The 12,446-nt window shown below is 43.5% G+C and overlaps 1 protein-coding gene across 1 annotated transcript in view; it reads left to right on the top strand.

The window, feature by feature from the left end:
* Positions 1–12,446, top strand: part of LOC122930035 (unconventional myosin-Vb-like) — a 185,222-nt gene that overhangs the window by 129,207 nt on the left and 43,569 nt on the right. The window contains exon 7 of the mRNA XM_044283448.1: positions 8,489–8,570. Coding sequence (XP_044139383.1) covers positions 8,489–8,570 — 82 coding nt within the window. The remainder of the gene's footprint in view (positions 1–8,488; positions 8,571–12,446) is intronic.

Here is a 12,446-nt window from a genome sequence, read left to right as displayed (position 1 = left end):
TGATTTCAAACATACAGCTAAAACCTTAGATTAACCCGAATGCACACGGCCGTGTTCTGAACACGGCCGTGTGCATTCGGCCTAAATCTCACATTGTCTAGCTACTGTAAATATATACTATATACACACTGTATGGAGAAAAGTAGTGGGCCAAAAATCTTAATCATTGAAATCAGGTTTTTCACTCAGTGCCATTACCACAGGTGTATAAAGTCCAGCTCCTAGCCATGCAGTCTGCCATTACCACAGGTGTATAAAGTCCAGCCCCTAGCCATTACCACAAGTGCATAACATCCAGCCCACAGCCATGCAGTCTGCCATTACCACAGGTGTAATACAATCCAGCCCCTAGGCATGCAGTCTGCCTTTACAGACATTTGTGAAAGAATGGATTATTGTAAAGAGCTCACTCCTCACTGAGTGCTTAGGGGCATAGTGCATAAAGGTCACCAACGCTCTGCCGACTCCATAACTGCAGAGTTCAAACCTCCTCTGCTATTAACATCAGCACAAAAACGGTGCTGTGCCGGAGCTTCATGGCCGAGCAGCTGCAGGCAAACCTTACATCATCAAGCACAATGCCAAGCCTCGGATGACGTGATGTAAAACTGGACTTTGGAGCAGTGGGAACTTGTTCTGTGGAGCAAAGCTCTTCTATCTGGCAGTCAGATGGAGCAGTCTGGGTTTGTGAATGCCAGGAGAACATTACCTGTCTGCACTGAGCCAGATGTATAGTCTGGTGGAGGAGGATAATGTTATGGGAGTGTTTTCCGTGGATCAGTCTACACCCCCTAGTTTCAGTGAAGGGATCTTAACCACTTCAGCCCCGCTAGGTGAAACCCCCTTCATGACCAGAGCACTTTTTACACTTCGGCACTACACTCCTTTCACCGTTTATCGCTCGGTCATGCAACTTACCACCCAAATGAATTTTACCTCCTTTTCTTCTCACTAATGGAGCTTTCATTTGGTGGTATTTTATTGCTGCTGACATTTTTACTTTTTTTGTTATTAATCAAAATGTAACGATTTTTTTGCAAAAAAATGACATTTTTCACTTTCAGCTGTAAAATTTAGCAAAAAAAACGACATCCATATATAAATTTGTCGCCAAATTTATTGTTCTACATGTCTTTGATAAAAAAAAATGTTTGGGCAAAAAAAAAATGGTTTGGGTAAAAGTTATAGCATTTACAAACTATGGTACAAAAATGTGAATTTCCGCTTTTTGAAACGGCTCTGACTTTCTGAGCACCTGTCATGATTCCTGAGGTTCTACAATGCCCAAACAGTAGAAAACCCCCACAAATGACCCCATTTCGGAAAGTAGACACCCTAAGGTATTCGCTGATGGGCATAGTGAGTTCATAGAACTTTTTATTTTTTGTCACAAGTTAGCGGAAAATGATGATGATTTTTATTTTTTTTATTTTTCTTACAAAGTCTCATATTCCACTAACTTGCGACAAAAAAAAAATAATTCGAGGAACTCGCCATGCCCCTCACGGAATACCTTGGGGTGTCTTCTTTCCAAAATGGGGTCACTTGTGGCGTAGTTATACTGCCCTGGCAATTTAGGGGCCCAAATGTGTGAGAAGAACTTTGCAATCAAAATCTGTAAAAAATGGCCTGCAAAATCTGAAAGGTGCACTTTGGAATATGTGCCCCTTTGCCCACCTTGGCAGCAAAAAAGTGTGACACATCTGGTATCGCCGTACTCAGGAGAAGTTGGGGAATGTGTTTTGGGGTGTCATTTTACATATACCCATGCTGGATGAGAGAAATATCTTGGCAAAAGACAACTTTTCCCATTTTTTTATACAAAGTTGGCATTTGACCAAGATATTTTTCTCACCCAGCATGGGTATATGTAAAATGACACCCCAAAACACATTCCCCAACTTCTCCTGAGTACGGCGATACCAGATGTGTGACACTTTTTTGCTGCCAAGGTGGGCAAAGGGGTACATATTCCAAAGTGCACCTTTCGGATTTCACCGGTCATTTTTTACACATTTTGATTGCAAAGTTCTTCTCACACATTTGGGCCCCTAAATTGCCAGGGCAGTATAACTACGCCACAAGTGACCCCATTTTGGAAAGAAGACACCCCAAGGTATTCTGTGAGGGGCATGGCGAGTTCCTAGAATTTTTTTTTTTTTGTCGCAAGTTAGTGGAATATGAGACTTTGTAAGGAAAAAAGAAAAAAAAAGAAAAATCATCATTTTCCGCTAACTTGTGACAAAAAATAAAAAATTCTAGGAACTCGCCATGCCCCTCACGGAATACCTTGGGGTGTCTTCTTTCCAAAATGGGGTCACTTGTGGCGTAGTTATACTGCCCTGGCAATTTAGGGGCCCAAATGTGTGAGAAGTACCTTGCAATCAAAATCTGTAAAAAATGGCCTGTAAAATCCGAAAGGTGCACTTTGGAATATGTGCCCCTTTGCCCACCTTGGCTGCAAAAAAGTGTCACACATCTGGTATCGCCGTACTCAGGAGAAGTTGGGGAATGTGTTTTGGGGTGTCATTTTACATATACCCATGCTGGGTGATAGAAATATCTTGGCAAAAGACAACTTTTCCTATTTTTTTTATACAAAGTTGGCATTTGACCAAGATATTTTTCTCACCCAGCATGGGTATATGTAAAATGACACCCCAAAACACATTCCCCAACTTCTCCTGAGTACGGCGATACCAGATGTGTCACACTTTTTTGCAGCCTAGATGCGCAAAGGGGCCCAAATTCCTTTTAGGAGGGCATTTTTAGACATTTGGATCCCAGACTTCTTCTCACACTTTCGGGCCCCTAAAAAGCCTGGGCAGTATAAATACCCCACATGTGACCCCACTTTGGAAAGAAGACACCCCAAGGTATTCAATGAGGGGCCTGGCGAGTTCCTAGAAATTTTTTATTTTTTGCATATGTTAGCGGAAATTGATTTTTTTTGTTTTTTTTCTCACAAAGTCTCACTTTCCGCTAACTTAGGACAAAAATTTCAATCTTTCATGGACTCAATATGCCCCTCAGCGAATACCTTGGGGTGTCTTCTTTCCGAAATGGGGTCACATGTGGGGTATTTATACTGCCCTGGCTTTTTAGGGGCCCTAAAGCGTGAGAAGAAGTCTGGAATATAAATGTCTAAAAATGTTTACGCATTTGGATTCCGTGAGGGGTATGGTGAGTTCATGGGAGATTTTATTTTTTGACACAAGTTAGTGGAATATGAGACTTAGTAAGAAAAAACAAAAACAAAAAAAAAATTTCCGATAACTTGTGCCAAAAAAAATGTCTGAATGGAGCCTTACAGGGGGGGGTGATCAATGACAGGGGGGTGATCAATGACAGGGGGGTAATCACCCATATAGACTCCCAGATCACCCCCCTGTCATTGATCACCCCCCCTGTAAGGCTCCATTCAGACGTCCGCATGATTTTTTACGGATCCATGGATACATGTATCGGATCCACAAAAAACATGCGGACGTCTGAATGGAGCCTTACAGGGGGGTTATCAATGACAGGGGGTGATCAGGGTGATCAGCCCCCTGTCACGGATCACCCCCCCTGTAAGGCTCCATTCAGACATCCGCATGATTTTTTACGGATCCATGGATACATTGATCGGATCCACAAAAAACATGCGGACGTCTGAATGGAGCCTTACAGGGGGGTGATCAATGACAGGGGGTGATCAGGGAGTGTATATGGGTGATCACCCCCCTGTAAGGCTCCATTCAGACGTCCGCATGTGTTTTGCGGATCCGATCCATGTATCCATGGATCCGTAAAAATCATGCGGACGTCTGAATGGAGCCTTACAGGGGGGTGATCAGTGACAGGGGGGTGATCAATGACAGGGGGTGATCAGGGAGTGTATATGGGTGATCACCCGCCTGTCATTGATCACCCCCCTGTAAGGCTCCATTTAGACGTCCGTATGCGTTTTGCGGATCCGATCCATGTATCCGTGGATCCGTAAAAATCATACGGACGTCTGAACGGAGCCTGACAGGGGGGTGATCAATGACAGGGCGGTGATCAATGACAGGGGGGTGATCAGGGAGTTTATATGGGGTGATCATGGGTGATCAGGGGTTTATAAGGGGTTAATAAGTGACGGGGGGGGGGGGTGTAGTGTAGTGTGGTGTTTGGTGCGACTGTACTGACCTACCTGAGTCCTCTGGTGGTCGATCCTAACAAAAGGGACCACCAGAGGACCAGGTAGGAGGTATATTAGACGCTGTTATGAAAACAGCGTCTAATATACCTGTTAGGGGTTAAAAAATTCGGATCTCCAGCCTGCCAGCGAACGATCGCCGCTGGCATGCTGGAGATCCACTCGCTTACCTTCCGTTCCTGTGAGCGCGCGCGCCTGTGTGCGCGCGTTCACAGGAAATCTCGCGTATCGCGAGATGACGCGTATATGCGTGACTGTGCGCCAGCCTGCCACCTCCGGAACGCACATGTGCGTTAGGCGGTCCGGAGGTGGTTAAAGGGGTTATCCCATGACTAATGTAAAAACCAGCCCTGTACCTCACATGGATCCAGAGATCTCCCCATTCATTGCTCTGCTAGATTTATATCAATCTGAGAGCTCAAGGGGTGTGTCTTTTCTGCTGCAGCTCAGGGGGCGTGTCCATGCTCTCCCTATCACAGCTCAGGGGGCGTGTCTCAGCTCTCCCTATCACAGCTCAGGGGGCGTGTCTCAGCTCTCCCTATCACAGCTCAGGGGGCGTGTCTCAGCTCTCCCTATCACAGCTCAGGAGGCAGTAGAAGGATGAAACTGAGCATGTGCGGCCTTCTCAGTGAGCAGGTCAAAAAATAAGGAAAAACAAACAGCAGGTGGCGCTATACAGATACATTTTATTGAATAACTCAGTGGCTATGCTAAATTTTTCATTACATGCAATTACAAAGGTATTCAGATCCAGATGCTGTAGAATATTTTTTACAACCCTTTAATGCTTCAGCATACCAAGACATTTTGGACACTTGTATGCTTCCAACCTTGTGGGAACAGTTTGGGGAATGCTCTTTTCAGTGTACTCTACGGAGCCATCCCTTAGAAATGAATGGGACGGTTTGTAATTACACCTGCTCACCGCTGCGCTCTTCAAACAGTTGGGGACACCTGGGACCCCTGCCGATGTAATATTGATGACCAGTCCTGAGGACAGGTCATCCATATTAAAATCCCAGAAAAAAAACCTTTAATGCTGAACAGAGAAGGCTATATCACGGGGCTGTACACACCACATCCGTCCCTCTCGTCCGCAGGGCTCTCAGTTTAATTCTCCTTTTCCTGACAAAACCTTAATAAACTTTGCCTTAAAAGAAAGAAGAAGTCATTGAATCAGATGTGTTCTCTCCTGCCCAAGTGATGAAATGAGAAGACAGGATTTCGGGTGAAAAGAAACATTTGAAGATTGAAGTCAGTTCCCCGGTGAATGACAAATGTCCCTTCACTTGCGGCAGTTCAGGATAGGTCATCTTCTGGTTTTCTGCCAGATTGTTTTATATTATTTTTTTTAGATAAACTTAGTGATGAGAACAAGGAGCAGGAAGGAGGGGTAGTCATCACTGGTATAGACAAGGCCGGCTCTCTGGAGCAGAACCATCATGCTGCCTTCAGTCCTGGTTATTGCCATCCAGGGACAGCGCAGTCAGTAAGGGTCTATTCACATCGCAAAAAAAATTGGTTTTGCTAAAATTCTGCAACTGGGATTTCATTGTGATATGAGAATAGACCTTAAAATGCAACAAAATTCTTATCTTGGGTCCACAAAACCAACAATGCACCAATAAACAATTTTGAAAAATAAATATTATTATTATTTTTTTAATTATTATTCTAATCACGGATGTTTGAACCCCAGTTCTTCCAAATTCAGACGTAGAAAATTTTAAAGGCAAAATTTTTAACATGCAGTGAGGTCCATATGTCCGCATAAGACACAGACCCGTCAACCCCGACATGGTCTCCAAAACCAACAGACTCTATGGACACAGATGTGACGGGGTCTTAGGAAGCTGGGGGGATTGCGCTTCAGCGTGCACCTTATGCTAGTTGTGACACCTCCCAGGCTTATTACCCAAAAATTGAACCACAGTGAAAATCAAATAAACTTTATTAACAATGTAAGAAAATTACATACATGATGATAAAAGGCAGCACAAAGGTGAGATACAAAGATGAGGAACAAGGCCGTTGGGAGGTGGCTGAGAGATCGACACACCATCCAGGGTATGAATATCTTTCTTTAATCACCAGCTTTTTGCCCTTTTACTTGTTGCCTTTGCTGACGCATAGCTTGGGGCTTACTGCTTATAGTGGTTCTGGCGGTTTTTTCCATTCTGCATTATTCGTTTCCCTGGTCTCTTGGTGTGCTGACCTCTCAGCCCCTTCTTGGGCCTTGTTCCTCATCCTTGTATCTCACCTTTGTGCTGCCTTTTATCATCATGTATGACATTTTCTTACATTGTTAATAAAGTTTATTCCATTTTCACTTTGTGAAGACTGTGGTTCAATTTTTGGGTAATAATAGTGGCTTCAGGTTCCGTGAGTCAATAATTTTTGTGATTTATTTCTGTTTGGTATTAATTGGGTGGCACCTCCCAGGCTCAGTGCTTGTGTGCCTAAGGAGTTGCATCAGAAGCATCGCTAGGGGTTCAGAACAGAAGGGCGAAATATAACCAATGCCTAAGTGAGCCCCCAACTAAATATTATTGCCATACTGTTACTGAATAAAAACACTATATAAAGACCAGTATTACCCCCATACAGTGACTATATAGTGGTAGGTATTAGTGGTACACATGTCCTGTGCCGAATATATAAGTGACAGTAAAGTGCATTAAAATCCAGTGACTTACAGTTGATGCATTTGTTCTCCAACTGGAGTTCTTGATTTTTCTCATCTTTTCCATCTGTCTCAGACCACCATTATGACTTTTTCCATCCTCAACTTTTGTCTGCAGAATTTGAAACAAACTCCTTTTTGTCTCCTCACTTTTCTTGCATCCACCCTACCTTTCCCCAACCTACACAAACTTTCCATCCTGCTCATAGTCTCAATTCTGTGCCTGTTGCTGCCCCATCTACCCCTACTATTGGACCTGCTGTGTGGCACAGTGCCCCCAATATATTATTTCGAAAATAATGTGGTTATAACTACAATCACACCCTCTATAGATAGTGGCACTATATTACCGTGAGATATAAGATTCAAATAGAAATAGGCTTGACACAACTTGGGTACATAAAAGTTTACAAGCCTATGATGGGCTGATGATATATAAAAGATTCTTCACAAAAGGTAACATACAGGGTAAAATAAGTAACAGTGGCCAAAGTCGTGAACAAATGGGCGAGCTCCCCATCGACCAGTTTCGAACATGGAATCTGGCCAACTCCCATGTTAAACAAAGAGAGGTGGTGGTAGCAAGACACATCCTACCCTGATGATGTCCTCAATGGAGCGCAGCTCTTTGGGTACATAGCTAGACGTTTTCTAGCCTCTTGGCCCCTCCTAAAAGTCTTCTGTGTGCACCAGACACATCCTACCCTGATGATGTGTACAATGGAGCGCAGCTCTTTGGGTACAAAGCTAGACGTCTTCTAGCCTCTTGGCCCCTCCTAAAAGTCTTCTGTGTGCAACACAGTTACTTAAGACTTCAGGAACGTGGCTAGGTACCAAGCACCACTAACCAACTACATTACAAGGAATTAAAGGGGAAAGAAATAATGGTGATAATAAATAAAATAATAAATCGATAATAAAGCTAATACCCTTACCCTGATCCCCCGACATGTGCAACGACTCATTCCTCTCTGGACAGTTAGCGTCTAGGCCCTTAAAACTGCTGAAAGCACCATATTGGTGACAGGGAAAGCATTGCAGACATATCTAGAATGATGGTCTTGGAGGTAGCTTGACCAAAGAAATTAAAGTTTTTATCCCACCCGCTGCTGCTAATGCAAGTGCCCATGAGGCCGTCACAGGGGAAGGTCTGCTAAAAATTTGGTGAAGATTGCTTGGGGTGGTAAATATTAAAATGTTGCCTCCTGAGCACTTATAGTCCTATTGCTGGTGGATAAAAACTTCGATGTCACCCCAAATATGTCTGCACTGCTTTCTTCTTCACTTATATAGTGCTGTCAGCAGTTTTGATGGCTAAAAACTTCTGATAGACTCCCTCTAAATATAAAAGAGAAAAAGCTACAACATTTAAAAAACAGACCCAACACATTATTTCCCTGCTACAGACTTAAATTTTAATTCATTAAACTAATTCTCTTTCAAAAGGGAGGGGCTGTGACAACTGATTTAATCAATGCATGTTATCAAGGTTCAAAATGTCGCCTCTGGAAAACAAAGCATGACTAATACGTGAATGTGGCAGTGATAGATTATGGGTGGAGTTACCTTTTAAATGCTCATATTATGTTTGTTTGATACTAACTCTTCTATTACGTTACCAGGCAGAGGACGAGAGGAACTACCACATCTTCTACCAGCTCTGCGCCTCCGCCGGTTTGCCTGAATTTGCCGACTTATCACTGTGTAAGTGCTTTTTCATAGCTCAGCTTTTCTGCGCTCATAAACAGCTTGTTGGACGTAAAAAATCAAATCAGTAAAATCCATTAGATTGTGTCATAATGAATAATTATACCGCTTCGATGCGCTAATGTGAGAATGTCCCTGATTACGCTATCAATAAAGTCAAATTAAATTCTAGAATGGTTTAACGGGAGACGGCGTAAATGATTGGCCCGTTCAGTAGTACGTACCCTGACTCTGATCTAACCATTGGGGTCAGTCGGAGGGGTCCTGAGACTGTAGAACATCATTGAAACCCCCTAATTTAGGGGTTACATTGGAGAATTTTTAATTAAAGAGCCTCTGTCAGCATGGTCAATAGAGATGAGCAAATTTCATGTTATGAAATTCGTTCACGCTTCGTTTAGTGGTAAAAGCAGAATTGCGTTATGGATTCCGTAATTCTATGGTGGAATACCTTTAGAGGCATTCCATTATTAATTCCGTCATAATAGAAGTCTATGGCCTGCATAACTGATCCGTCCCGTTTCCGTTATGCAGGAGAGGACTCCCCTGCATAACGGAAATGTGCGATTTCAGTAATGAAAGTATATTACAAAAATGGTCAGTATCACTGCCCCTAAACAATACACAAATAAATAAAAATTACAGTTACACTTTAAATGAGTACATTGGAGCACCAGGGGGCAGGGTTGAATCCTTGGAGCACTGCTTTGTAACACCCCCTGTGATTTGCACACTCCCCCCTCCCCTTGATGGACAGGGCTAGACGTCAGCGCTGCTGTGTCCTAGCATGTACATATCATATGCACTACTTACTGTGGCCTTACCACATTGTGATATGCTTAGAAATCTAATATACATATTACTGCTTTATTCACAAATAACAAAGAAAAAGTGCAGACGCCCAGCTTCCAAATAGTGACAGCCTTTATTCTTCTTGTGCAGTAAAAACCGACAGTACAATCACATCTACTCATGAGGAAGGATCGGTATTAGTTTATCCGAAACGTGTAGATGTGATTGTACTGTCGGTTTTTACTGCACAAGAAGAATAAAGGCTGTCACTATTTGGAAGCTGGACGTCTGCACTTTTTCTTTGTTATTTATGGTTTTCTGCGCGTGGTACCCGGCGCAGTCCGTGCTTCCCGTGTGTGTATTCAAGCCTGGTGAGCGCCACTACCTCTCTCTTTTGTTACATTTGTGCTTTATTCACAGGCACAATGTACAGTTCTAATATATAATAGCTTTCTAAGCATAGAAAAACCATTTTTTTCTATGTGGTAATGCTATAGCTTAGTGATAAGTGGTCAGTCTTGCATGTAGAGAGCCTAAGTTCAAGTCCCAAGAAATACTTTTTTTTTTTCTGGAGCTGGAAGCAGAAGGCAATGCCTACTGTGGTGGCTATAGAGCTGAGCTGCAGTACTCAGGTGCGGGAGACGACACAGTGTACAGAGCTTTATGATTCCAGCTCTGGAGCTAATGATCATCAGCCTCGGCTTCCATCTCCGTCCACTGTATGGTTTCCAGTAGCTTCCTGGAACATCTAATTAGTCCGTGTACCCGGTATCAGACCACCACTGATCTGTTATCGATGACCTATCCTGACCATTTTACAGCACGCAGATGGCAAATATGTATCATTTTATTTGAACTATGAAATAAAGATTCCATGTAATGGTGGGGCAACACCATGTACCTATGACACTGGCTGACCGGTTACATGTGCACTTGGCAGCTGAGGACATCTGTGTTGGTCCCATGTTCATATGTGTCCGCATTGCTGAGAAAAATTAAGCTTTAATATATGCAAACAAGCCTTTAGGAGCAACGGGGGCGTTGCCGTTACACCAAGAGGCTCTGCTCTCTCTGAAACTGCCACTCCCTCTGCACTTTGATTGACAGGGACGGGTGTGATCATGTTTTCACTGCCTGGTCCTGTCAATCAAAGTAGAGAGGTCTCGACAATTGCAGAGAAAGCTGAGCCTCTAGGTGTAACGGCAACGCCCCCGTTGCTCCTAGAGGCTCATTTGCATATATGAACACATCATTTTTCTCAGCAATGAGGCCACATATGAACATGGGACCAACACAGATGCCTTCAGCTGCCAAGGAGCACCATTATAGAGCAAAAAATTACTGTCTTCGTCACTTATTTGGAGCTTCTGTAAGGTTTAAACCGTTGACATGTGACCATATCAGCGGCGAGGGATGGGAAATACATAGCAGTACCCAATTTCTTCACCCAGACTCCTGTCTAGAGGCAGACATATACAAAGGAGGGTCTTTCTGCTAAAACCGTATCTGGGTCCAGGTCTCTGCTCCTTTCCCCTGGTCATGAGCTACGTAATCTTCATCCACATCTTCTCTGAAGCAAATGCTTCACTGATGTATCTGTCTCTCCACTGTATTGAAATCTAGCAGTAAGGGTGCATTCACGCCACCGTATGAATGGGTCCGCATCCGTTCCGCAATTTTGTGGAATGGATGCGGATGCATTCATTTCAACGGGGCCGCAGAAGATGCGGACAGCACACAGTCTGCTGTCATCATGTGTTGTTCCGTTCTGCGGCCCCGCAAAAAAAGATAGAGCACGTCCTATTCTTGTCCGCAATCACAGACAATAATGGGCATTATCTGTATAGCGCCGACCATGTGCGGTCCGCAAAATGTGGAACGCACTCAGCCGGCATCCCTATTTTGCGGACATGAGAATCGTTATCATAGGTCAACATTAGAAGAAAATAGAATTTCTATGACGTCAGACTACTTTCACACCTGCGGTTTTGTATCCTGGCTTTGTATTCCGACGGATCTCAAAACCGGAGAAAAACGCTTCAGAACTCCGTGCAGGACACGTCCGTTCCGGTTTGTTTAGTTTTGTACACCGGACACAAAACCGCAGTCTGGGAAACAGAACAAACTGGATCTGGCACCAAAAACGTTGCATCACCTCCTCAGTTTGGACCGTGTGACTACTATCAGACGTAATGGAATCTCTGACCGCCAAATTTTTGGCAAAATGGAGGCCCTTTATTATTAGGGCTCTCAATGCGGAGGAGATCCAATACCTAATGGATCCGTTTCAATGTACTCAATGGTATTTAACCGAAAACTTGAAGGGGGCCTTAGGTCCATTACTTTATCACAGATGACCCATGAGATTCTCAGGGACCGCATTTCCTTATTACATAGCTAGTCAGTATCATTATCATCCTCGGGTAAAGGGGGGATACCTCCAGACTAGGGATGAGCGAACCCAAACTTTACAGGTTCGGGATCGGCGTTCAGGCTGTGAACTAATTCCGATATGGATTCGTCGACGAAATGCAAAACGGAAGCCTTTAAGCCTTTCCATTTTGCATTCCGTCATAATAGAAGTCTATGGCCAAGCATAACGGATCCGTCTGGTTTCCGTTATGCAGGACTTTGTTTACCGTCCTGCATAACGGAAACCAGGACGGATTCGTTATGCTTGGCCATAGACTTCTATTATGACGGAATGCAAAATGGAAAGGCTTAAAGGCTTCCGTTTTGCATTTCGTCTACGAATTTCGTTATAACGGAATCCATACTGGAATTCCTTCACAGCTGAAGGCTGAACGCGGACCCGTGAAGTTTGCTCATCCCTAACTCCACAGGTGCTAATGTTACCTGTTTTCTGGCTCTTTTTATTTATGACCCTGCTCTTTTCACCTCATATGATATGTGATTGGACTGTGTTTCATGGATGATTTCTGTGGAAATAACTTCAATAAAACCCAAATAAAATGTGTTGGAAAAAAAGATACTGTAAGGTACTTTCACACTTGTGTTTTTCTTTTCGCCATAGAGTTCCATCAAAAGGGCTCAATACCGGAAAAGAACTGATCAGGCATA

The sequence above is a fragment of the Bufo gargarizans genome, chromosome 1 (genome assembly GCF_014858855.1).
Source record: "Bufo gargarizans isolate SCDJY-AF-19 chromosome 1, ASM1485885v1, whole genome shotgun sequence".
NCBI lineage: Eukaryota > Metazoa > Chordata > Amphibia > Anura > Bufonidae > Bufo > Bufo gargarizans.
Note: the sequence above shows the minus strand (reverse complement) of the source record. Positions and strands in the feature narration are given on the sequence as shown.